A 27,711-nucleotide genomic window follows, 5' to 3' on the forward strand; every position below is an offset into this window, starting at 1 on the left:
AGATAAGACTAAATACACAAAAACAGCTAAATATCTTGAGATCATATATCTCTCCAGGAGATAACATCAAAACCCTAGAATCTCTTCTCCAGTGGACATCAGAAACCCTCCACCACAAAACAATTATACCAGGCGACTTCAATATTGATTGGACCTCACTTAAATCACCCCACCCCTCAAGTAATATTGACCTTTATGGCTTTTCATAGCTTATACAAAGTCCTACTAGGGTAGACAAAACCTCAAAAAAAGAATCAATACTAGACTGGATTCTTACCAATTGCCCATCTTCCACCCATAATTTCGGTACACTACCTGACACTCTTAGTGACCACCTCCCAGTCTTCTTAATCAGAGACCAAACTAAATTCATTAGAACTAGCTCTCTTTAACACATCAGATACACTAAAACATCAGGGTGACGACCTTAGTACAGCCCTTAAACACCCTAACTTGCCCCCCCTTTTAACACTTCCTTTAGATGAAGCAGTTGAGTATTTCAACACTATTTTCTTAGGCTTTCTCAACCAACTTGCCCCACCAAGACAGATCTGCACTAAAATCATCTATGCCCCATGGCTTACCAAGATTACTAGGCAACTTATGAAACAAAGGGACAAAGCTTTGGACACCTGGCACAAAAACAAATCTACTCCTAATAGGCAAACCTTCTTAGAACTGAGAAACTCTATAAAAAAAAGCAAATCAGACTAGACAAACAAAAATACTATAGTGAATGTCAAACTAAGCACAATACCAACCCACAAAAGTTCTGGGCTGCTATAAGCAGTATTCTCCAACCAGGTAAATCACCAACTCCTCATCCATAGACACCACCTCTATAAACACAGCCACTCAATTCAATGAGTTCTTTACCAACTCTATACTAAAGGTGTCAACAGACCCACCTTCCTCAACCCCCACTATACTATGTAACCCATTAAATAATGCCAACTCCTTCACCTTTCAGCCTGTACCAGCTTACACCATCTATAGACATATAACCAAAGTTAATCCCACCACCCTTGTAGTAGACAAACTACCTGCCAAATTCCTATAATTAGCCACCAAAGCCATTTCCTATCCAATCTCTGTAATCATTAACTGATCAGTCTCAGAACAAAAGGTGTCACTTCTCTGGAAAATCTCCTACATTATACCAATACACAAAAGGGGCACCTCCACTGACCTAACAAACTACTGCCCTATAGCTATAATTTCCCCATTGGCTAAAATACTGGAAAAATGTATCCACACCTAGATCCTAATACATCTCCTGTCCAACAATCTTCTTGCCAAAACTCAACATGGATTCCGACCCAACCATAGCACTGCCACTGCACTCATCCATTTTAGTAATCTGGTAAATATGCAATGCAACAACAGCCAACTAGTGTCTGCAGTTTTCCTTGAATTATCAAAGGTGTTTGACTCAGTCTCCCATACAAAGCTTCTAAATCACTCTCAGAGTCAAAACTAACTACACTCACTCTATTATGGTTCCAAGATTATCTCTCCCAACACCAACAAGCTGTTCAGTGGAAAAATTCCCTTTCCCCCTATTTCCTGTAAAGCTAGGAGTACCCCAAGGATCAGTCTTAGGACCCCTACTTTTCACTATATTTACAAATAATATTCACAAAGCCACCCCTCTAGCAAACGTGGTTCAATATGCTGATGACTCCACCTTAATCTGCTCTGCCCCCACCCTCCAACAACTTCACATCAAGGCCCAAGAAGCCTTTACATCCATCAAAACCTGGATAACTAACTCCCAGCTAATACTAAATCCTAAAAAGACCCAACTTATGCTCTTCCATCCTTCCAAAGCAGCAGTACCTACTCCCCTGTTCTCTACTCTGCATCAGATAATACTCCTATCTCCCCTCTCACACATACCAAATTACTAGGGGTCATTATAGCCAAAGTTAACAAAAAACTAAGTACTCTTTACAGATGCAAAAATTTCCTAACCAGAAACAGTAAAGTTACACTAGCTCGTACCCATCTTCTCTCTACCATACTGTATGCTTCTCCTGTCCTAATTAATCCAAACAAGAGCAATTTAAACAGGCTATCAATGTGCTACAACAAAACAGCAAAATTCGCCACAAACTCCTCCTACCACACCCACCACTGTCAAGCCCTAAAACAGCTTTCCTGGCTGGAACTCCCTAACACCTTAGCTCTAAACCAACCTCTTCTAGCTCACCAAATACTGTACCAACCTGACAAAAATCCAGCCTTACAAGACCCAATCACCCTCTACTCCAATAACCGAGAACTTAGATCCACTAATTCGACACTAATCTCTATCTCCAAAAGCTATTACAGCTCTGATGACTCCTTGTATTCTAGCAACATTGCCAAGACTTGGAACTCTCTACCACTACAAATCAGGATGCAACCTAACAAAACCATCTTCAAAAACAGCTTATTTTCCACCTAAACAACTCCTAGACATGCAACCATCCCTTAGTGCAAGTATCCTGTTTCAAATATCTAGGTCACTGGTTAGCCCCCTCATTCAAATTCCACCTGCATCTTGATAATACATGTAATAAATTAATCCCCTACTTTTATGAGTATAAAAATATCCCCTTTCCTCTCACACTCAACCAAGTCTGCAATAGGGAAAGGAATCCTACTTCCTCAACTCATATTAAACCTCCATCTTATATCAGCAGCCTGTCCTAAAAACTTCAGCACCATTCAAACAGTAGAAAATAAAATGTGTAGCTTTATTACTTACTCCTCAAGAGATGAACACTTGAAAGCAAACTTACTCCTGGTTAACCAAAGAGTAGTCCTGCTCCTAAGATCTTAGCTGCTCAAACTATTACATGAAAATACCCCCCCTCCATCAACATCAAAACTAATAAGAAAACCTCACATACAACCTAAGAAACTTGAACCACTCAAGCCCTAAAGCACAAATCCCACAATTTAAACTACATATCTCATACCGTGCATTCTCAATTCTTAGGCCCAAACTGAGAGTCCCACCAACCTGAAATTAAAGACTCATCCTCTTATTCCAAATCCCATTCTCTACTAAAATCCCATTTAGTAAAACAAGCATAATGCATCTGTTACCCCTCAGATCTCTTCACTTAAGTCAGCTTTAACTCTTTTCCACTCTAACTCAACCACTAAGATCCTTTGCTCCTTTCCACATCTATAATTTATTCTACTCTAAATTCTGATATTTTGAACATTCGAACAGGACAATGTTGTACTGTGAGGCGACAGTCTGTTTTCAAATATTTAAATAGTAGTAGTCAGCTCTCAATAGTCAACTTCTAAAGGATAAACATTAAACTGTTGAAAATTCACCATTAAAATCCTTAAAACCTTAACCCAATAAGTAAGCCATTCACCATAAATATTTAAAGTTGACTGATGAGAATAATATGATTATTTACCTTAAATAAATAAGTGAATGCATTTTTATAAAATAACATGCAAACAATGTAGAACTTGCACAAGGAATTGAAAATAACATTTTAAAGATGGTTGATCAAATGTTGAGCTCTGTCCCAAATGTTTGCTCCAGTAGGCAGGTCCAGTAGCAGAATAGCAGTCATTAACAGTCTGTCTTTCCTTATATAAGTCCATTATAGGATTTTCTGTGGAGAATATACTTTCTTATTTCCACAGTTGCATTTCTATTGGAAAAGGGTAAAATTTATCAAGCCACAGGCTAAGTAAGGAAATAACCTTTGACCTTGCTGAGCATCTCCAAGAAATATTAACTTTGTAATAGTGCACACATTTATGAAGCAATGGTTTGTTTCCTTTCTAAACTAATATATCTTCACAGTGGAAAATGCAGATTTATGCATTTTACATAATTTAATTTTGCACATTATGTTTTAATATTAAAAAAAAAAGTTTAGTGCTACTTATTTTATTCTTTTCTTTTAAATAATTACAAAACGCACACATACCATGTTGCTAAGGCCAGGAACTCCTTACCTGTTTTAATCGGGGCAATACCCTCCATCCAGTCCTTGAAAAACATTCTGAAAGATTTCCTAACCAAAATCTGGCTCTGTTCTTGCTCAACCCCTGGATAAACTGTATAACTAAATATAAGCAAGTACCTACTCATACCTTACACCTCCTTACTCCCCCTTCTTCCCTTACTACCTTACTTCAGTCAATTTCTCTTTTCTCACTCTCTAATTATACAGTAAATCATCATTAGTATTCATAAATCAGCGTGCCTGTTGTAATTATAAATTGGGCATAAGCCAATAAAAAAAATCTGTCTGCCATTGAGCAGCCAGACTTTGGGTACGGGATGGTTCAACCACATAATGAAAACATTAAAACATTCAAAATACAGATCTAAAACAGTATGAAGATAAACAATCAAATATTACCTAAGTAAAAAAGGTGGAACAACATGTAGAAATAAACATTCAAAAAAATAAAAAAATGTAACTCAAAAAAATAAGCTACTTTCAATACCGGAATTAACAACTCAAATTGAAATACAAGTTAAATGTAAAAATGTAATGGATAAATGGAAAAATAAACAAAGTAATGGAACGAAAACATCCTATCTTACAAAAAAAACAAAGACATAATTATCAGAGTTAATAATCAGCTTGTATTACAAAGATGCTTTATAACAGACTGAAAATAATAAATTAACATTTACATATAAAAAGTTAAATAATATATTAAATTCCTATGAAAAAATTATGATTGAAATATTAAGCAATAAAATGCTTTTATAAAACTTAAAAACCTTTTGTTTTAATATAATTGGGGTCAAATAGTCCATGGTCGAATTGTCCAGGGTCAAACTGTCCACTAACTATTCCCATAAACAATAAATATAAATTTAAACATGAAAGTGTATACAATTGCATTGGGGTCGAATCGCCTGGGGTTGAATCATCTGGGGTTGAATCATCCAGGGGTTATTTGCCATTTTCATACTAAAAGAACATCTTAATATAAAGAAAACATGAATAGTAAAGTCAAAAACAGAGTTTTCTGTGAAACCCATTCTCTTTTATCCTCTGCTTCATTGGCAGCTTTCATATCCTTTTGGATACTTACACAACTCATACTATAAGTCAATCTTTCCTTGATGAGAACTTTCACACTGGTTGTCATGCTATTTCATGTGGAACTTTTGTATTTTTCTGTTATTCATATAACTGGGGAATCCTTCAGTTTCACTGGGCCATTGACAGCCTAACTTAGAACCTCTCTGCTACCTGGGATTGACGCTATGCTCAGACCTTCAAATCTTCCAACAGTGTTGGGTGCCATCTTTCACTTGTCCCACCCAGCAGATGCTTGACAGGCAAATACCAGATGAATTGCCATTAGATTTGTGCATATCCTTGTCATATGAGATTTTTTCCTTTCATCTCTACAGTGGTTTTCAAGAGTTCATACAGCATTTCCTTCCTCATTTTATTTCCCTCAATATAACATTGATTTTTTTCTGGATACCTTCATAAGAACTAGTACAAAAGTTAGCAATGCAATCATCCTCAGCAACCTCTTCCCCGTTGCTGTTAGGGTTTTTTGCCTTTGTTTCTGTAAGTGTAATACTTTAGATCCTATTTTTAGTGATTACTTGAAAGCCATGTTTCAGATCTAAGGTTGGACTCAACATTAAACTTTCTGTTCCAGAAACAGACTGTTAGAGGCTTGCTGGTCACTCCCTGCAAGTCACTTTGGTCCCCCTTTCCGATGAACTGATCATGTTAAAGTGGACCTTCTGTGACAATTTTGTCTGCCTTCCTCTTGCAAATGTTAGAGTACCTTAAGAAAATCCATGTACTCCACATGGTTGCCATCTTGTAAAAAAGTATATGAGATGAAGATTATATAATTTTGAATATTCACCATATCTGGCTTAGGGGAAATATTTCATAGACGTGATGGTGGATAGCTGGAACAGCCTTTCTAGAAATGTAGTAGAGTCAAAAATTGTAAAGAGGATGTGGATTGATATTAGTTCTTATAAGGGCTGGGTACAAAGGGAGAAAAGAGAAACAAGCTGTTATTTGTGATCTGTAGTTTATTCAGATTATCCTTCTCCCTTGGACATCTAACTGTATAAATAAGAAAGCATTTTCTGAAGTCTGCAGACAAGGTGAGACATGTGATTTTTTACCAGCTATATTGATTTATCTGTCCATCAACAACTAGTGACCAAGGGATTTTAAGTCAAAGAAGGAAGACACTATTGTTATAATCTTAGGTATTTCATATACCCACAGAGATGTGTCATAAGAACTTAACTGAATGTTAGGAATTGCTGCTTCAGTGTAGGACACTTGTAGATGTGTATTTTACTTATTTTGTTTCATTGTCTTCAATCAGGACATTTCCCATATACTGTCTAGTGTTTTCAAGGAGTTATATACCTTGGATGTGCTTGGAAAAGACACTGTTGCAAATTTGGTGAAGTCACGTGGAAGCAATAACCAGTACCACGAGAGATATGTAGAGGAGCTACAAAAGGTAAGTGAACAATAAATATTGCATTTGGAAAGTGGAAAATTTACCAATTTCAATATTTACTGCCAGGTTTCAAGAGAGGTTAGAACAAAATGTACCCGGGCTTGTTTGTTGTTCACAGCTTGGGTGTTCCTGTGTGTGAGTAAAATAGAAGATTTTTTTCCCCTATACTCCATTTGGTCAAATGTTATAACTTTTCTTCAGTTTTGCTGTTGAAAAGTATTTTTTCTTACTTTCTACACCTGTAAATGTAGGCTCATTTCTCTCACAGTGCCTAAACTCTTGTTTACAAAGTGTGTCTACAGTCAAGCTACTCTGCTCACTGATGGGCATATTTGCTCTTTATGTCATAGGAAAACACAATATTTTCCATTGTGCTGTTTGTTTGGAGTGAACCACTCAACATGATGTCGAAATAGTTAAAACCTTTAGACATTTACCATAGAAGTCACTAAAATCCTCACCGCTCATGCTAATTGCCCAGCACCAGCTGGCCAATTAGTGTGATGGTAAGAAAATGTCATTCAGAGATAGGTATGGCCACAATGAGAAAGACTTAATTATTGTCTCATTCCCAGGTCCCGGATTCAAACACTTACAAACTTATTAGCACTGTCAGACAGGACTACACTAATATCCTCCTTATCAGCTCATGCATCATGTTACCAAAGGCACCTCTGCTACACACACACCTACCCCCATGTCTTTGCTGAATTTTCCTGCATAGCGAGTACTCTCATAGGAGTAAATGGATGAGCACCATGTTTTTACAGTGGTCACCTTTTCCTCCAAGAATAAAATTTTACTTGGCTGAGTGCTTGTAGGTGTGTGCACAGACATTTTTATATCCCAAGCAGACTTCAGAGAATTTTTCCTCAGATAGACAGCAAATTCTGAGGAAGTGATGGAAAAGAGAGAGGTAATTGGGAATATGTTTTGGGAATGTAACAAGTTGGAAGATTTTAACAATTCACCACAGAGAATTTTGTCAGAATGTTGAAGGAACAAATTATTATAACTAAGGAAATTATTCTTTTGAGCTGGTTTATAACCTCTGAATTGCCTAGACACACTAAGCCTATACTAAGTTTAGTCCTACTGGTGGGCCAAAAAGCAATTACTAGAAAACGAAAACCAAAGCCTAAATCAACTGTAGTTGAAGTATGAATTTTCTAAAGCAGATAAAAGAACTTGCAGTGGGATTTTTAGAAAAAAAAAAAAAAAAAGAAAGAGCAAATTACATGGAAGTAAATAGAATCTGTGGGAATAATATATGCAGAATACGGTTCAGGAAGAGGAGTGAGGTTTAAGGGAAGGCAGGAGCTGAGCAATTTATGTAATGTCAGAGTAACTAATTGTTAAAAAGGAAACATATACTGCATGAAAACAAACAAAAAATGTTACTATGATTTGTTTTCTTTTCTGTTAATGTATATGTGCCTTTGTCATTGTTTTAGTTGTAATTTAATAAATATGTATATATAAAAATAAAGCATACAGGGGTTATTTTAAGTTTGTCTAATATTTTTATCAATACCAGCTTGGAGGATAGTGGCAAAACCTTTGGCCAGATAAAGATAAGCAGCATGCTCTGAGTGATCACTGTCCACAGCCTCATTAACCTTTTCAAAAAATGTGCTAGATTTAGGACACAGGACCTGTCCTTCATGGAACTAAACTAATTAGGGTCTAGATAAGTTAAGTTGCTCGTGTCTGCATAGATGAGTTCTGTCATAATACATTCCATTACTTTGCTTGTAAGTCTGCTAAGGTTGATGGGCATATATTGCCTGGATCTGTGGAGGGGCCACCCTTGTGTATTTATTTTTCTTTTAGAGAAGAATTAAGTCAAATTCAGGGCTTAATGTTTAAAGCTGATGAAAAAAATAGAAATTTATTTAGAGTATACATCAACCACATCTGGAAGTAAAACACAAAGAAAGTAAGAGATAGGGCCAGATTCACGAAAGCCTGCATTAAGTGTATACTAAGTATTCACAGTATGTATTCAAAAACATTCTTATTACATTGTTTGTGATTTCTAGTCACTCAGAAAGATTATACTAAGGGTATATGTAGTCTACACTTTGTGGTAACCTTTATGAATCCCTGTCAATATTTAAAGTCGCAAGAATATCAATAGGATAACTAAATTTAGGAGGAAGAAAGTATGAGTTATGTTTGTGTTGTCTGTTCACTCAGAAGGGTGTACACTTAGTGGAGGTGTTATTGAATCCCGGGGATAATGCATTGGTCAGGAATGTCAAGTCAAGCAGAAAAGTGGTACAGAGTAATATCATGTATATGATGCTTACCATAACAACTGCCCATAGTAAGAAATAATCGCATACCTAGTACTAGATCATCTAGTATTCTGTTTCAAAGAAGCCACATATATCATATGTGAGGATAATTATTTCAGGTTTATTTACTTATCTAGTTACTATTTGTTAACCAGATAAGTGAAGTGATCATAAGACTGCTTTATGGTACAACCAAGGCCATAGTCAAAGGTACAACACATGAAAAAACAGAAAACATTTATACAAGAGATATACAAAGAAATCAATTAAGTGGGCAAGTTTGGCATTTCAAAATTTACACAGTGAGGTGAAATAACTGAGACTAATTGAACAATAAGTATTATACATACTTTGTCAGTTTTTGTTTGTTTCTAGTCTTGGACATGGTAGAACAGAACTGAAAAAAAAAAAACAAAGCGGTATAAAATAAATTGAAATTTGCAGAGAGGTACATATGTTAATTACAGTGAGTTAAACTTTTTCACAATGTGTTGCTTACCACTGTTCCTCTAGCAATTGCATGTAATTTAACTATGGAGGTGTTTAGAAAGGGATGATTTAAATTCCTGGAGAGTCTTTTGGCTTTTTATATCTGGTTACAGTTTGTTCCATAGAGCTGGGCCCAGTTTGGAAAAGGCTTGTTCTATGATTGTTTTGAAAGGTGGTCTATATGGTGCAATGCCTTTTTCTTGGCTGATTTTTACAGTATAAGTCTGTTGCTTTAGGAGAAGTTTCCTTTTTAGCAGAAGGCAGTAGCCACCTGTTGGGACTTTGAATAACAGGGTGCTAAGAAGATAAAAAGCTCTATCAGTAACAGGAAGCCAAATCGTTTATTTGATAAGATCACAGTGGTAGGCGAGTGTCAGCAAGAAGAGCAAATCTGCATATTTTGTTTTCTGCTGTCTGAAACGTCTGGGTGTTGTAGGTTGACTGGAAAACAAGAAATGGTAGACTGTATTCCAATTTTGGAAGGAGTACATTTTTGCATAGAGTGAGTTGCGCTGCTGGGGAGAGGAGATAAGTTATCTTTGTAGCATGGTTTCAGTTGTGCTAGGACTGTACATATTATATTGTCAATGTGTAAGTTGAAATTCAGGGAGAGATCCAGAGTAAGGCCTAGATATTTGTATTCAGACACCATAGGAATAGAGTTGTCATGGTTATCTGAAATGTTTCAGTCAGATAATTGAGGAAGTTTGGCCAGGGGTAGTAAAAAGCATTATGTTGTTTTTTTTTATTGTTAGTGAATAGGTTATTGCTTTCTGCCAAGATACAGAGATTAGGGAATGGCTGGTGGAGTGTGATTTGCAGGTCAGAACGTTCCTAGTGTGATTCTAGGAGAATTATATCATCAGCATGCTTAATGGAGGATAGTCTTCAGTTATATCATTAATGAATAAGGAGAACAATAGGTGGCCCAGGACTGAACCCTGACGGACTCTTGTGTTAACTGTGCCTAAGGCTGAAAATTGGTTGTGAGAATTTTGAACGGTTCTATTTTTGAGATAACTTGTAAACCATTTGATAGTGCTGGCACCAAAGTTAAATTTATGTAGTTTGTTAACGAGTGGTTTATGGTTTACTGTCTCAAAAGCTCCAGTCATATCTATAAAGATGTCAGCAGTTATGAGTCCATTGTTGATGTTAGTATACATTGCATCTTTAGCTAAGAAAAGGGCTGTAGTAGTACTGAATGCATTTCCAAAGCCATGTTGTTTATCCAAGAGAAGTCCATAACTATTAAAGTGTTTAAACATTTATTTGTAAAGGATTTTCTAAAAGACTTTGGCTATGTGGCAAATATTGGATTGATATAAAAGGGTGAATCTTTGGAAGGGGAATAATGATTAAATTTTTTAGCAAAAAGGGGACTTTTCCTGAGGTGAGAGAGAACTTAAAGATAAAAGTGAGATTTTTTGCAATTTTGTCTCATGGCCTCCTAAGGAAAATGGAATGCAGTTAATTTATGATTATAGAAGAGAGTTTTATGTTACCTAAGAGCTTAAAAAAACACCTTTATTGACTTATCACTTGTGACACAGGTAAATATTTATATAAAATAAATCAAACTGTATTAGCAAGTTAACATTAACAAACATTATACTTCACATATATTGCTATATATCATATAACCTAAGTAACATTACATAAATTATTCAGTTCCTGGCCCCCTTTTTTAAAACAAGAAACATCTTTATTACCATCACTTATGACATAAGCAATCATACATTCATATAAATGAAAACAAACCACACTGACACAATCTTAATTGCAAGTATTTTACTTCACAAACCATACTGACACACTTCCAGTTGTAAACATTATACATCACTTATAATCTACCATATAATTTTCAGTCAAATATTACATAGCTCATTTATGTCCTGCCTTCTTTTAAACCTCATTCCTCCCCTGTATTTATTGTTCATACAATTCCCATTTTTCTATGTAGTTTGCTCCTACCCTTTCTAAAGATTTCAATTCCAGTTGTTTTATCTATGTTACTATATTCACTACTTCTAATATAGTTGGTTTAGATTTTGATTTCCATTTTCTAGTAATTGCTTTTTTTGGCAGCCGCCATAATTAGACACAGCAAGGCCTTTCCATGTCTAGGCAATTCCAATTCTGTATCATAGCTCAGAAAAATTATCTCCCTCATCACATCAATCCAGCCATCCAGCATCTCCAACAGTGCATCTCGCGGGGAATCCTTAAAGTCCACCAACCCAAAATATTCCCAGAAAATATATTCCCAAGTACCTCTTTCTTCCCTGTCATACCTCCAACATTTGCTGTCTACCTGAGGAAAAATTCTCCGGAATCTACTTGGGGTATAAAAATATCTATGTAAACATTTCCAAGCAAAAATCCTAAATCTTCTAGATTTTGTTGCATATTTGGGAGGCATACATATATCCTCCCATTGTTTCTTTGTGAATTACTTATCCAATCTCTCTTCCCAATCCTTTCTAAACCCTGATGACTGATTCTTATAATTATCATGCAGTATTTTATTTTCTGTACTAATTATTCCTTTTTTAATGGCAGCTTCTGTTCTAGATTCTACTAAAAACTCTACCACGGCTGGTCTTTCATGTAGGACACCCCTATTTCTTTCTCTTTGCCTATGCTCTGATATCAGTCCCTGATAGGGAAGGCAATCTCTAACCTGCAGTCCAAATAAATTCTTGGCCTCTTCACAAGTATTACCTTTTTCTCTCTAGTTATTTGCTCCCAATACCTTGGTTCCCTTGCCAGTTTTCTCCAATAAATTCCACCCCCTCTTGCCTACTGTCTATATCCCTAATTGCAGCAATCCCTATCAGCAGAATCTCCTTTCTCCATTCCCATGTTGGCTTAGTTCTTAGAATACGTTCTGCTATTTAATGACTATAATATTCTGTATGATTATTGTTATTCTCCTTAAAGGCCTGTATCCAAAATCCCAGTCTCTCCTTGTTTCTGGAGCTTCCCCCTATTTTATCATAATCCCTTTCAAGTTTGAATTATAGTTTTCTGCTTGTGCTATGTATAGGAGCCTTAACTGTGTAGCTCTGAAATACCCCTTCAATTTCAGTAATCCCAATCTGCCCTATTTACTGGAAGAATCAGCTTATCCCATTTGACTTTTGAAGTCTTCCCCTCCCAAATAAAGTCCTTAAGCTCTTTATTAATTGCTATCCACAACTTCTCCTCCAGTTGATAAAAATATGCCATGACCTATGTATAAGACTAAAGGGACTAAAAACATTTTGATTGCTTGTATCATATTAGCCATATCCATATAACAAAGCTTCAATTTTCACAGTTTTTGTATTATCTTTTGTTTAGTCTCTTCCCACATATCCTTAGCTGCCACACCAGAATAATTTTTAACTCATAATCCTAAATACTTCATTTTATCATGTCCCCATAAGTATGATATTGCTGAACCAATTTGTATGTAGGTACATAATTTATAGCTATTGTCTGTTTTAGCTTCATTAATTCAGTATCTAGAAAACATTTGAAAGTGTCTCAAAATATTCCACAGCACTGTAATTTCTCTTTGTGGTTTTGCAAGGTATAACATAATATCATCTGCAAATAGAGCTAACTTTTCTTGAGTACCGTACAAATTATATCCTTGAATTTCTGAGTACCTTATTTTCTTTGCCAGTGGTTCTAAATGTAATGCAAATAACAAAGGAGAAAGAAGATACATCTGACTGATTTCTCTGCTCTAGAAGTTATCAGAGAGGACTGCACCCGCTTTAATTTTCACCTCCAATACCTTATGTATCCTCTTATTCAGCCATATCATTTTTTTTCAGGAAATGCAAATGCTTCCATTGCCCTGCTCATAAAGTCCCAGATTCCTCTATCAAATGCTTTCTCTGCATTAAGTCCCACCAACAATAATAGTATTTTCTTACATTTTGCTTCCCTCTGGATCATCAGTGTTCTGTTAATGTTGTCAAATAGCTGCCTCCCCTCCACAAAACCACTTTGATCCATATCTATAAATTTTAGCATTGCTTTTATCATTCTTTTAGCCATTACATACATGAACACTTTATAATCATGGTTTAGTATTGAAAAGGGCATGTAAAGCTGGGTCTGATGGATCTTTACCTTGCTTGGGTATTACAGCTACCACTGTTTTCTTCCAGGATGTTGGTACTTCTCCACTTAAAATACTGTTAAACAAAAACCTTCCAGATCTTTATCAAATTTTTCCCTCCTAGGTTCCAAATTTCCACAGGAATACTATCTATTCCTGGGGACTTTCCTATAGATTGGTTATACATCACAATTTTTATCTCAACTCCTATCCTGTTAGTAACTGAGCACCATCTGCCTCTAACCTTGGCGTATGTAATTCTTCCATAAACATTTCCATTTGTAATTTCTCTGCTTTATACAGACATTTGTAAATTTTCTGAAGTATTTCTAATATATCTACAGGATTTGTTTTTACCTTCCTTGTTATAGGCTCCCTAAGCTTGGCGACAGCCCTTTCTACTTTCTGTTAAATGAGTCACTGTCCTAAAAGTTTTTGTGCTGTACTATTATTATAAAAAAAAAAAAAAAAAAAAAAACAGTTGCTTAACAGTAGTCTTTTCAAACTCATGCATATTATTGAGGTAATCCCTTATTTTCTGCTTAGCATTCTGCATTTGATCATCTCTTGTTATGTGAGATTCCCCCTATTCTGCAATACTTTAACATTTTTCAGTCCCTCTAAATAATTCTTGTTACTTCTTAACCATAGCTCCCTTTCTTTTATTTCCACCCTATTTTTAAACTTCCCCTTAATTTTATCCCACTCCCAAGCTATATTTTCAGAAGAAATTTCTGTTCTCTCTAATAACTCCTGAATAATCTTCACTACCCATTCCTTAAATTCCTCTCTTTTCAACAGATAGGTGGGAAAACTCCATTGTTTTTTATTTTAGTTATTATTGCACGTGATCTGAAATAGTTATTGAGTGTATATCAAGACCTTCAGTTAAATGCACATATTCCTGTGAAATGTAAATTCCACCTAGCCCAGGTTTTATATCTTGGGGAATAATATGTAAATTCACTCCAAACTCCTATTACTGAATTCATATCTTCCATGCCAAATATTTTCATGAATGTCTTCAAAAAGCTACCCTCCTTTGTTATAATGTCCATTCTGGGCCCCACAGACACATCTTCACTGTTGCAAATCACATCTCAGCCCCCACTTATAAGGAATATTCCTTCTTGAAAACTGATTATTTCTCCCAAAAGTTTCTTAAGCTCCATTATAGCTGTTTTAGGTTGAATATAAATACATGCCAGTGTAATCCTTCTCCCTTGCCAGTATCCCCTTAGCACTGCAAATCTGCCATTACTATCCTTTTTATTTTGTTCTGTCTCTATTGGAACTCCTCTTGCAATTAATATAAGTACTCCTTTTTTCCTTTGTCCCAGGTATTCCACTGAATAAGCATCCTGAAAACTTTTCGTTATCAAATTCACATGTTCAGTTCTTAATGAGTGTGTCTCTTGTAGCATAGCTATTTGCACTCTCCATTTTTAATATAGTCCACTACTACTCTTTCTTTTTTATATTTATCTGTGAGACTGCTGACATTTAAAGACATTACAGAAAGCATCATTTCATTAAAAAGTTATTATTCCCACCTTTTATGTATAACACCTTTTTTGTTAAATGTCTAGTTCTAGCCTATGTGTTACATGCATACACTGTTTCACAGGTTGAACTTTTATACAGTTGTTTCTTCTCATATCCATTTGAGTCTATGTCACATGTTACAAAACTTTTGGTTTTGTTGAAAGCCCTCAACCAAAAAAAAACACACCCTCAATACACCCTAAAGCCTATTAACTTAATACCAACGCACCAAACTATGTAGATTTTAAAATACTGAAGTTTTACCCTCCTAATAGGAAAAATATCCAAACTGACAGCCACACTCACAGACTTGAGTTAACCTAAAATAAATAAACATGCTTAGATGCATAGTACAGCCTGTGCTTGTACTAAGTGCTAATTGGTTTTGTCTTTACTTTGTAGCTCTTCCAGCTGGGAATACCCATGAATGCTTTCAGAGAACATAATCTCCTAACCAATTTCTATTTACAGTTTTTTTCTTCAGCCAATCACTCTCCACCAGACTGTAGCCAGTTTCTCTTTATCAGATTGTCTCCATGGGAACATGAAGACCAGCTGAATAATAGCTACTGAGTATTTGCTAGAAAAAAGCCTCATAATATTCAGTATTCTTTTTCCTTTACTTGCTTGCTTACTCTTAAACTTGTTACTAAGTCAATCTAAGGTCCTTAATCCAGTCATTTCCCACATGCAAGAATGAGAAAAAGCACATTATTCTTTCTTTTGTCATACACTTTTAACCAGGCCTTTTTCCATTGCATTGCCTACATTTCTTAAAACTGAACTAAGAAGAAAGAGAGAAAGGAGAAAGAAAAGAAAAAAGAACAGCAGCTCCTGTTTAGAGTCCCCAATTACATTTACAAATAACTGAGAGAACTTTACTTTGTAGCATGCAAAGAAAATCATACACATAGGTTCATAGGACGATACTCGGCTATTTGTCTGGTTCATAGGACGATACTTGGCTATTGGCCTAGAGGCCCTTATAAGCCTAGCCAAGAATTTCATCCATGTTCCCACAAAGTCAGCACCTGTTTCCCCTGTCCAGCAGGGATACAGGTGGTATCCTAGGAGTGTATTTTCTGTTTCCCATCCAGTCATCCAGGTTCCTCTTAAAGAGGGTTAGTGAGCTACTCTGCGTGACATGGAAAGGGAGGCTATTCCGCAGATGGGGAGTCTTTGAGACACAAATATATCCTGCCAATAAATTCTATTAATGTCACAGACTAGGTGGACTCCTTGTGTGTGGCTTGCACGAGTGGAGTTTGACTAATGGATATGCAGCAACTCCATTAAGGCTGGGTCTGAGACGGCATTGTAGGCCAGACACAGGTCACCTCTGAGCAATCTGTATGAGACTGAGTAGAGGGAAAGAGCTTTTAGCCTATCTGTATAGGATAGGTGTTTGAGACCCTGGATTTTCCTGGTCAGGAATCTCTTTGGTCTCCTCATCTGCTGCATGTGCTGCAAAAAGGTACATTCCAAAGGGAGCATTGTACTCAATAATGGATCTGATAAGGGAGGAGTACAGGGATGTTATGATCTCCTTGTTCCTGGATGAAATACCCTTGAAGTGGGCCATGTAGAAAGCCTTCCATACAACAGAGGCAATGTGGTGGTCAAAAGTCAGATTGCTATCAACCTGGGTGCCCAAGTCCCTCATCACTGTTGTGTGTGTAGCATGTTATTAATGTGATAATAAGTGGGGTGCCATTTTCCCCAAAGGGGGTAAAGATGCACTTCTTGGCATTCAGTTTGAAGCCATGCTTCTGACACCAGTCATTAGTTTGGGTAAGGCCCTCTTGGAGGATGTTCACATCATAGGGGAATTTAAGACAGCATCCAGCTTGCAGTTATCTGCAAACTTGGTCAGCCACAGACCACTGGTTTTGGCTTTGACCTCAGAAAAGTGTATCACAAACAGTAAAGGCTTCAAGACTGATCCTTGAGGTACACCACTTGTTACGGGTTTACTACAAGAGGTAGCTTCCCCTATTTTGACTGAGTGGGTTCTATCAGTGAGCCAGTTAGCTACCCATCTGGTAACATACAGGTTGATGCCTAGCTGGGAGAGTTTATCTATTATGGCCAGCTGGGGAATAGTGATGAAGGTTTTGGCTATGTCAAGGTAGGCAGTGTGCACCATCATCCCCTCATCCATGGCTTTGGTGACTGTTTCGAAGAAGTCAACCAAGTTTAACAGGCATGATCTCCCTTTGACAAAACCAAACTGTGGGGAGTCAAGTGTTTGGAGGTTGACAATGTCCTTGTTTATAAGGTCCATAATGTGTTCCATGGCCTTGCAGGTCAGACTAGTTAGGCTGATGGGCCTATAATTACCTGGGTTGATGGATGCTACACCACAAAAATCGTGCTATTAAGAAAAAAAAAAATTACTTGCCGTTAACTTTCTCTCTCCTCTTCCCCTCCTCAAAGCATTTTTTTGAAAAGTAATGACATGAAGTAGGCCATATGCTTTAGAGTCCCCCACAAGTCCACCAAATTCTGAAAAAGTCCAGTATTTCCAGATTTTCTTGTTCTATCAAATTTTACACACATAATTATTGCATTGTAATCCCACATTCATAGGTTCATAGGTAGGTACTAGGCTATTTACCCTAGGGCCTATATAAGCCTAGCCAAAGGTACCCTGGCTTTTGCTACCCAAGAAAATTATTTTCGTGTGCCACTGTTGAGCAGAGCCCCAGAAGTGATCCCCGGGGTGAATTTCCTATTTCCCATCCAGTAATCTATATTTTTCTTGAAGAGTGCTAATGAGGAGCTTTGTTCGATATAGATAGGTAGTATGGGAAGTCTCTGGGACAGGAATCTATCCCTCCAGCATGTTCTGTTTATTGTGGTGACAAGGTTTAGGTCCCTAGAGCGTGTAGCTCATAGGGATTGGGATTTCTTTAAGTGGAGCATGTCTAAAAGCTCTGGGTTTGACATAGCTGTGTGTGTTAGGCAGAGATCACCTCTGAGTAGGTGATAGGCGATGGAGTAAAGCTGCAGTTTTTTGAGACGGTCTGTGTAGGGCATCTGTTTGAATTACTGGTTTTATTAATGATCACTTCCATCTCCCAAATCCTGTCTCTGCTTCATTTCCAAAGTAGTCTCAATTCATCTAGTCAGCTTTCATGTTCCCTACCTTCATTCCAACATTTTCCTTTGAAATATTAGAAAAGGTTTCACAGATGCAGTCTTTTTGTGGTCTTTATTACCAGAAGAACAAGAAGCAGAATCTCTTTCTATTTCACAGGTCACTTTTTGTTGGACAAATTTTTGTATTTCCCCCTTAGCATATACTTCATCAAAAAAATGATTTTGTCCCATCAGAGAAGAATGCTTTAAAGACAGTTGGGTGCTTCAGTTTGAATCTCACACCTGTGGCTCAACATTCTCTGAATAGTGGAATACATTTGCTTCTCTTCTACCTGGTGTAGACTGAGCAGTCATTCTCCACAAACACTCTGCTGTCTCCCATTTTAAGTACTTTGTCCTTCTGCTACACTTTTGTCAAAATCAACTCCTTCTGATGGTAGGATTGCATCTTTACTATTAAAAGTCTAAGTTGCTTTCTCATAGCCAGGTTTGGAGCATACACACAATGTGCCCTTTCAACTAACAAGTCCTGCTATGGAATACCACCAAAATTGCTTATTTGTGCTTCCATAAAATTAATCCAATCTGTTCCTTCCAGCTTCTCTTGTATAGCTGAAAATCTCAGGTTTTCCCTATGTGCTCTGTCCTCTAATTCTATTTTTTTTAAACATCTCTTCCTGTGTAGTCTCATATTCAGCCAGCCTTTTCTTCATTTCAACTTCTGATTTTTGCAGCTTTATCACCTCATCTGAATATTTGTTTAAAGCTTCTACCATTTTTTCCAGTCTTTTGTTGTTTGTATTGATATATTCCATCACTGTTTCATTTATTTTAAACAGGTATGTGTGCAGTTGTCTTATATCTTCCTATAGGGTAACGGAATTCATGTCTGGAGGTTGCATTGCTTTTGCTGAACAGCTGCAGAATTTTACTCACTTTTTGTAGCTGATTTTTTTCCAGATCCTCTGTATTTTCTTTCCTGGTATCCAGGCAGTACACTTATTAGCCAGTTACTGAAATTTACCCATAAACACAAGTCTACTGGCTTTTGCTGCTGAGTTTCTGTTTTCACACTGAGAGAGCTAGAATTAAGCTGTTACTCAATGTGCTGCCATCTTGGAAGTTTCTGTAAGAGCTTCTTAGTTTATTTAACTGAGATCTCTGAAAAGGAGAATGCTGCTGAATATTCTGCTAAAGGATATTATCTTACTGGTAGGTTACAGTTATGACAGGAGTGATCTGGATGAGTGAATGGGTTGGTGACAGCTTGGATGGAGGAGCTGAGAAAGTTTTTAAAGTACTTTCCAGTGATTTTATTAGAGGCATTACTTATGGTGGATGTTTTAAATGTATGTCCTATTAGGGATTTCATTTCCTTCCAAAAATGTTTAGGAGATTTGATGGCTGCTGTCTGCTTTTCTCTTAAGTATATAGAGATTTAGCAGAGTTGGTTGCAATTCTTGTTTGTTTTCTGAAGGATATATAAGCTTAATGAAGTTGTTCATTTGTAGTGCTCTGCATCCAGTTTTCTCAGGCTGTATTCTTTTGTTTAATCACATTCCCGATTCCGCTTGAAATAATCAGGCTGACAGACACAAGAACAAGTCTGATTTCTGCATTATATTCTGGAGATAAAGGATGCCTGATGTTGTCATATTTGATAATGGTGTATAGTACAGAAGTCAGGTATTGAAAAGATTTATTCATGAGTGGAAATTTCAACATAATGTCCAGCCCACACAATTATCGGTCCAATGAATAAATGTAGAGAACTATTCAAGCAGTTAAAAACTCTCAAGAGGTAGATCTATAGCACAAACAAGTGGATTGCAATCTCAGAGTTTTGTCATACAGGAACACAACATTACACTGACTCATACTTTCACCAGCTTAATTATCAATGACCAAAAGATTAAAAAAACAGGTTATGTATTTTAACTACATTACTAGAAATCAATACAAAGTAAATTGAAAAAAATTAGATTTAAACTCAAATGTAGGTACTTATCAGCTAAGTATTGTTATAGAAATGAAGGGTGGAGTAAAAATAAACATCAAAATAAATACACTTTAAATAATAACAGTGGAAGGCTGAGGCACACACATTAATCTTAAAATGCCAGGTCAAAAATATACATTCTTGGAGAGATCTTAGGGACATCCTCAGCCACCCCACCCTGGTAGGCGTTCCTCCAAAGACAGGGCCTCTGGAAAGCAAAAAAAAAAAAAAAAAAAGAAAGACCAAAATACTTGTCAGATGATTCTATCTGAATCCTTGGAACTTTCCACAGCCCAGTGGTGAAAGAACACATGGCATGAACAGACTGCTACTGGACTCGAAACTCTGTAATGTAAAGGGATCCAAATTGTGTAGGACAAGATAGACCATGACTAGAACTTGGTAAGCAATACAAGTCCAGATTAGCAGCCAGTGCAAGTTTCACAGTACCTGCCTAATGTGATGGTAATGAGATATCCCAGTAAGTAGGAGACCTGCAGAGGTCTACACATGCTGCAAATAGTCAAGCTCTGAATGTGGAAGTTCCATGCACAGAGCATCAGCAGTAACAGAAATACTACCATAATAAGATCTGCAAAATCAAGGCATAATAATCTCAAAATACATGGGAAGGCCCACATCCTGAAGCTAAAGTAGTTGTTAAAGAAGCTAAACTAAGGCCTATACTCGTAGAGTAGGTGGAAAGCTGTATAGAAGGAATTTCAGGGGAGGAATCTCCGACAGTTGTCTAAGGCAAATGGTTTCCATTCAGATGTTCAAAACCGAATTCCTTGTTTTCACCTGAGCATCCTAACTACATGTTCTGTCTATTAGGTTGTGCTTTAACTCACTCCTTGTAGTAGCAATGTGTGTACACCATCCAAGATCGCAATGTCCTATAAAAGGAGCAAATATTTTCCTTTTTATTTTTGTTTGAATGATCACTCTTTCTCCATATTGGAGCTCTTTTGGAGTGAGAATATAAAGGCAAGGGAGAGTCTGGTACTTTTCCTAATGTTTAAATTGTTTGAGCAAAGTCTAGTTTTTAAACTGAGCTGCGTGTGTTTACAGTGTATGCATATTCAAGTTAATGACTTTCAAGCAAATTTATATATAACTTCTAATTCTGAATCAGATATAGTAGACCTAAGTGAAGCAAATGTAAGTATCATGTGATGCAGTTAAAAAGAACTTCCAAATAACAATAACAAAAAAATAGTACTTTTTTATTGTGATATTTACAGAAATATAAAAAATATGCCTATCTGTATAATTAACAATATAGGTAACAATATATCTCAAACAACACAACTTATGGTACAAGTGTCAGTGACAATTTTCTTCATAATCATCTAAGGTTTCACATGATGTCATACAATAATTTATAATTTGTTTGTTTTCTGGAAATATTAGTATACATATGGATATAATGTGTAAATATAAAAAATGTAGTTGCCCAAGGAGTAAACGATCTGTGCACCACACACAAACCAATAAGATATATGAAGCAAAAATGCATTCTTAGATATTGAGACATATGCCAAAGTGCCACTTTTGTGGCAGCATTGATTCTAATACCCCGTTTATACATCCAAAGAGTGGTATGAGGTATAACTTCAAAGTACATGCCAACTGTATGTCTGAACATGTAGTTTATCTCGCATCCTGTGTTGTATGTAAGGCATTCTACGTTGGTAAGACCGACAGGAAACTAAGGGACATGGTCAGAGAATACCTATAGCAGATTAGGACAGGATCTGTGGTTAATGCCCTCTCTAAACATGTTAGAGACACAGATGAGACTCACATCTTCCTGTTTAGGGTTATAGAGACTATCTCAGTTAGCCCCAGAGGTGGAGATGTGAGGAATTGGACAGAGACACAGGAAGCGAAATGGATCATCAGGTTGAGGGCTGATCTATATCCAGGACTCAATGACAAGATATCATTGTAAGCCTTTCCTGAAGTCCAGAGGGCTTAGATGAATATTATACCCCGTTTCATGACAGCAGTCGTAGTAATGTAAATTTGATATTTTAAATAATCTATATAGGTTCTATTAGATATAATGTTTTTATTATATGTATTAGATAGAGATACATGTCTTTGGTATATGTCTCAGTATCTAAGAATGCATTGTATTTTATTGTTGCTAGTTATATGAATTCATATTGTTGTCATCTATTTATATATCTGGTGTTTGTGTTTATACATGTTGATTTTATATTTTTGATGTTGATGCATTTCATTAATTGTTTTAACAAGTGTTAATTGATTTTATATGTTTGGATGGGCTGGGTTTGGCGCCTTTCTTCCTTTATAAAGTGAAAGAATTATCTTATTTTTATGGTCTGAGGAAGCCCTTTTGGGGTGAAAGCGCTTACCTATGTTTTGTTGGTCTTATGAATAAAAGATCTTTCTACTGTGGATTTGGATGCTTTGTTTTGTGGATTATTGAATGACTTTACAGAACTGCAGCTTTGTTTTGCTCCAGCACCTGTGTTTTTGCTTCAGATGTAATGTGTGTTTTCATAATTACTACCAAACACCTAACGTTTTCTTCAGTACTGTAAATTATACATAGACAGTGAAGCCATATTTTTCTATTGTTCACTATGAAATTTCACACTTTGTCCCTTAATAACACATAGCTTACTCACTTACAAAATAATGACTGTCAGCATGAAAAAACAAACAGTAGATGACAAACAGTGGTTGATATCTCCATTGCAGCACATTCTAAATTAATAATATTTGTGTCATTTTGCTTGTTGCACCTTGCCTTTTTTATATGCTTTTATTAGTTGATAAGTCACTAATTTATGGAAGTTAAACCAATACATATCCTGATACTGTAAAGAGTTATGAGTCTAACATGGAAGTATACAAACATGGTGTAGGTTTGAATGCAATATTCGATATCTGATAGACCACTGAAAAAATCAGACAGCAGTGTGGACTTTTGGAGAATTACTCATGATATTAAGGACTAAAGTTAGCATTTATTAAATGTCTTTCTGAATATGCTAAGTATATTTTTTATGAATAGCCAATGGGATGCTTACTATAGTATTAAGTTTAGTTTTGAATGATCAATGTAACTTAATGCATGTAGCTTTGTAAAATGTTTAATGTTCAATGTAAAATGCATGTTTTCTCCTAAGAGTATATTTAATGGCTCCATTGAGAATCATTAAATTACAACTAGATGAAGATACAGTCATTTGTAGGTTATTGTGAATATAACAAAAAAGATACATTTTTTATGCATGGGGCTTACACCCACCCCTTTACTTATATATATATATATATATATATATATATATATATATATATATATATATATATATATATATATACTAACTCCAGAGTTTATCAATTGCAAAGTAAAAATAACTTAGAAAAACAATGGCTAACTGCTGGCAGTGTAGTAGAAACTATACCAGTACCGATTCTCTATGGGAATCAGGACTCAGCAGTTTACAACTCATCAAATGGGATTGATGATTTGCAACTCCTTTCACATGCAACTTGATTCCTGGTATGGAAGAAGATGGAGGAGGAGAAAGTTAGCTTTACATTTTTTAATCTTTTCCCTCTTCTGTAAGTTAGTGCAATTTCAGAGTTTGTCTATAGAGAGATCAAGGATGTAGGGGCTTGTTGACAAATTTGGGGTGCAAGGATACTTGCCACCTGTAGAAAAGAAGAGGAATGAGTGTTTTCAACTCTTTGAGTTTTGCTTTTTTAAATTTGCAGTTCTTTCACTTTTAGAGGTCATGGAAGAGATTTACTCTTTGTCAACATTGTAGGAGTTGATCTTTCTTAGTAAGTCTGTGCACATATATACACGTACAGGCATTTGTGTATGTGTGTGTGTGTGTGTGTGTGTGTGTGTGTGTGTGTGTGTGTGTGTGTGCGTGCGTGCGTGCGTGCGCGTGTGTGTGTGTGTTTCATAGTATAGTGGTAATAGTGATTGCTCTGATGCATGAAAATGTTGTAATGATGTATTAGAAATGATGCAGTAGTGTTGCCTGTACCCTACGTACTATGGTAAAAAATCTAGTTGAGGCAAATGTACTAGACCGAATATTGAATATAATACCTCACTAGTTCAGGTAATGGAAAGCTCATAATGGACAACATCTGAGTGAGAAACCCCATTAAAAGCAGACAAAACTGGAATGTTTGCCTCTTTTGAAGATAGAATTATGCCTGGTGGAGGGACTCTAGGTAACAGTTGCTTTGAACAGATCCTATAAAAACTTTCAGAACTGCTTAATAGAGTAGAACTCGAGCCTGCATATTTTCAGAGGTAGTTGCAATAGCTGGTCTGCAGCTTGAAAAATATTCATGCAAGCTGGAACTTTTGATTTAATGAACTGTGGGTTTTTGCCAAAGTGCGAAAGATTGACTGACGGAATTGAGCTATAAATCGATTTATAAATTACTGAACCAGCTACATTACTTGCTGCCAAAGACTGAACATTTGTGTTTTTGTTATTGTAAGTAATGAACTTGTAGATTTTGTCACTGTAAATATGTTAGTACAGATATTCAGTCATTTGGTTTCCAAAATACGGGACAGGTCAGCATTCAGAGAGTCTCATAGGTATAGACCCTCTAAGAGAAGAAAAAGGAAATGAGAACTTGATAATATTCCCAGATTTCTCCTGTAATGTCAAAACAGAGATCTAGTCAGAAGCAGGACTCTTGGCAGCAGGTTCGTAGAGACAGAAAAAAAGATACGAGTTACTGAACTAAAGTAAAATAATTGCCAAAACCAGGGGTAGAAAACAACCACCGGCACGGGCTGCCTTTTGTGGAAAAAGGACTAGGAGAAGAGACAAACCTGTGTTCTTGGGTGAAAAGCTGTGCCCTCTGTTTTTCATGTACTGATGAAAATGTTCTTGATTTACAGAATTTCAGAAAAATAATGAAACTTTTAAGAAAGTACAGTGCGATGATGACACATTTAGGAGGGCTAGAAAAAAATAGCCAGAACAGAAGGAGAAACAAGGTTGGTTCTATATTATACCCATATTCTGAGTTAAAGAATGATGCACATTATAGGATAAGCAAAGACAAATAAGAAATATAGAGCCAACTGCTGGTTTCAAAGCCTTTTAGGACTAGAAGCTTAACTATTTTATTGCCTGGAATAATGAAAGACATTGAAAACTTCTGTGCAGCCTACCCAACATGTCAAAAGATGGCGCTGTATCCTGGGTTCAGAAGTTCGCAGATACCTACGCTTTGTTACTGAAGTTCCATTTGAACAGATAACCATGGATCTTGTGAATTCACTTGAAAAGTCTAATAATGGCTACAAGTACATTCTAGTAATTATTGACTCTAAAGGCCAGTGCTAAACTGGTGGACAGAGAACTAGTGTTACCATTCTCCAGTATAGGGATTCACAAATAAATATTTCTGAATCAGGAAGCTCTATTTTTGCGTAGGATAATGCACCAGCTTTGCCAAAGTTTCAAAGTAAAATAGAGAAGAACTTCAGCCCATTGTACTAAAATCAATGGGTTAGTTGAGCTTGTCAGGAAAACTCTGAAGTCTATGGTAAAGAAGGTCATAGCCCAGGATGTCAAGAAATGGGAACAATTACTTCCTAACCTTTTTTTTTGCTGTAGGAGAGGTGCTCCAGGCTTCAACAGGATTTACCCCCCCCCCATTTTAGTTACTATGTGGAAGAATCCCTGAGACTTACTGGACATAGTGAAAGAAATTTGGGAGGAGGAGGAGGAAAAAGAACTCTGTCTAAAAGTGTGATAACACACTTGACAAATTAGAAAGATAAGATCTGATGTCCTTTTCATTCTTCCTCAACCCATGGGGTTTGGATCTGATCCTCGGAACCGACTCAGCCCCATACTCCAGACTTGTATCCAGCTCTCAAGCTCGTCCCTCTACCCATAATGCCCTATCCCATCCCCCTTGTTTCTGATCTCATTTGCCGCCATTGCAAATGGACGCGAGTTTCTCTCTTGAGCTTTAAAAGTGCTATTTTGTGAGTTAATTCAACCTTCTTTTAACCTTTTCTGAAATTTTAGATATCCTCCCTCTTAGTTAATTTTGCAGGTTATTAGGAGTTTTTATTTTTTTTTCCTGCTAGTATTGCTTTCCTACTATTCTGTTGAATAGTAAATCTTCTGTACCATTGCTGGAATTTTTTTCCTCTGCTTACCCTTTTTTGCTAACAGGGTATCTCTTTAACTTACCATTGCTGGTAGTTAAAGTCCTTTTCCTGAGTTTTTTTTTTTTTGCTGTGTTTAAAAAAAAAACTCTTTTTGTTTTCACTGTTTTTCCTCTACTTTCTCAATAATCATGTCAGATAAAGTGACAGGATGTAAGAAATGCACTTCTTGTGGACACAAAATCCCTAATTCATAAGACCACAAGGAGTCAGTTTGTTCTACCCTCAACCTAAGGGTCTTGTCAGATAGGCAAAACAAATTGATTTTGAAGGGTCTACTACCAGTGACATCTTCTTCCTGGGCTCATCCCCCTTCCACGTCTAGCAAGTCAGCTTTGTTGAAGCATAAGAAGTGCTTCCCACAGAAGTTGCCAAGGTGCTCGTTGGGGTCACTATCTAAGACTTGGAAAACTTCAGATCTGACATTATCAGATCCAAAGGCCCAATCTTCAGATCTAAAACCCTTGTATCTGAAGGCTTTGGCACCAGTCATTATTTTGATAAGTCTTGCAACAACACCCTTGGATCCTAGGACTTTGGATCTAATGTCTGGTACTTCTCACAGGAGAGTTACTCCAGAATTTGTCATAAAACCCATATCTCCCACCTTCCCTTCTCCATTGTTTCAGACTCCAAAGAAACATGCCAGGCCACCATCGACAACTTCCTGTAGGTCCTCCAGAAGTTTGAGAGAAGCGGATGTGGATAGGATGATGTGAAAATTTCTCAGAGCTCATATCCAGATGGGGTTCTTACCGGATCTGTCCCCTGTTGGATCTGTGAGTCTTCCTATGATGTCCAAGACCATTTTATCTCCTTCACTGATCTGTCCAGTGATTTTAGATTCCCAAGATCCAGAATCCCCAACAGGTCTGGTGTTGGATCTAAGGAACATATTTTCTTCAACTCTGACTATATCCTTGACTAGTTCTGCCACGAGACCCTCAGATCAGAATGGATCCCAGAGCCAAAGTCTCTGCATCAGATTCGAGGGTCTGGGTTTGGATCTGATGTTGTTGAATCCATCCCACCACCTTGGAGCCTTGGACCTGGTCAGTTTGGATCTGGTTCCATCCTTGAGGTGCAGATCCTAGAGTGCTCAAGACCTACCTTCATTGGGAGTTTCAGCTCCAAGAGGGCTTGTTGAAACTTCTCTGGGTCCATTGGCCTTTTGATAGTGGAAAGGCTTTTTAATTTTTTGGATACTACCCCATTTCCCTCATCAGTTCCGAGCTCTGAGTCGATCAGACTTGCTCCACAGGGACAGCCAGTTCAAGTAAGCATCCAATTGGTTCTGGTAGAGGAACTTCCCCTCTTTCTGACACCTTCCCTGAACATCCATAGAGGAGATGCATCAGAAGAGAATGTGCAAGAGGAGGTCCATAGATTTCCTGATGGAGTCTCTCACAAACGATACTGATTTTAATGAAGGAGAAGTGTCCCTCCAGATCACCAC

General features: G+C 36.8%; 1 protein-coding gene across 1 annotated transcript in view; it reads left to right on the forward strand.

Moving 5' to 3' along the window:
- Positions 1-27,711, forward strand: part of DLEC1 (DLEC1 cilia and flagella associated protein) — a 2,498,134-nt gene that overhangs the window by 28,787 nt on the left and 2,441,636 nt on the right. The window contains exon 2 of the mRNA XM_044067561.1: positions 6,358-6,498. Within this exon, the coding sequence (XP_043923496.1) occupies positions 6,358-6,498 (141 nt within the window). The remainder of the gene's footprint in view (positions 1-6,357; positions 6,499-27,711) is intronic.

Source organism: Protopterus annectens, chromosome 3.part1 (assembly GCF_019279795.1).
Source record: "Protopterus annectens isolate FY-2018-M chromosome 3.part1, PAN1.0, whole genome shotgun sequence".
Classification (NCBI taxonomy): Eukaryota; Metazoa; Chordata; order Ceratodontiformes; family Protopteridae; genus Protopterus; species Protopterus annectens.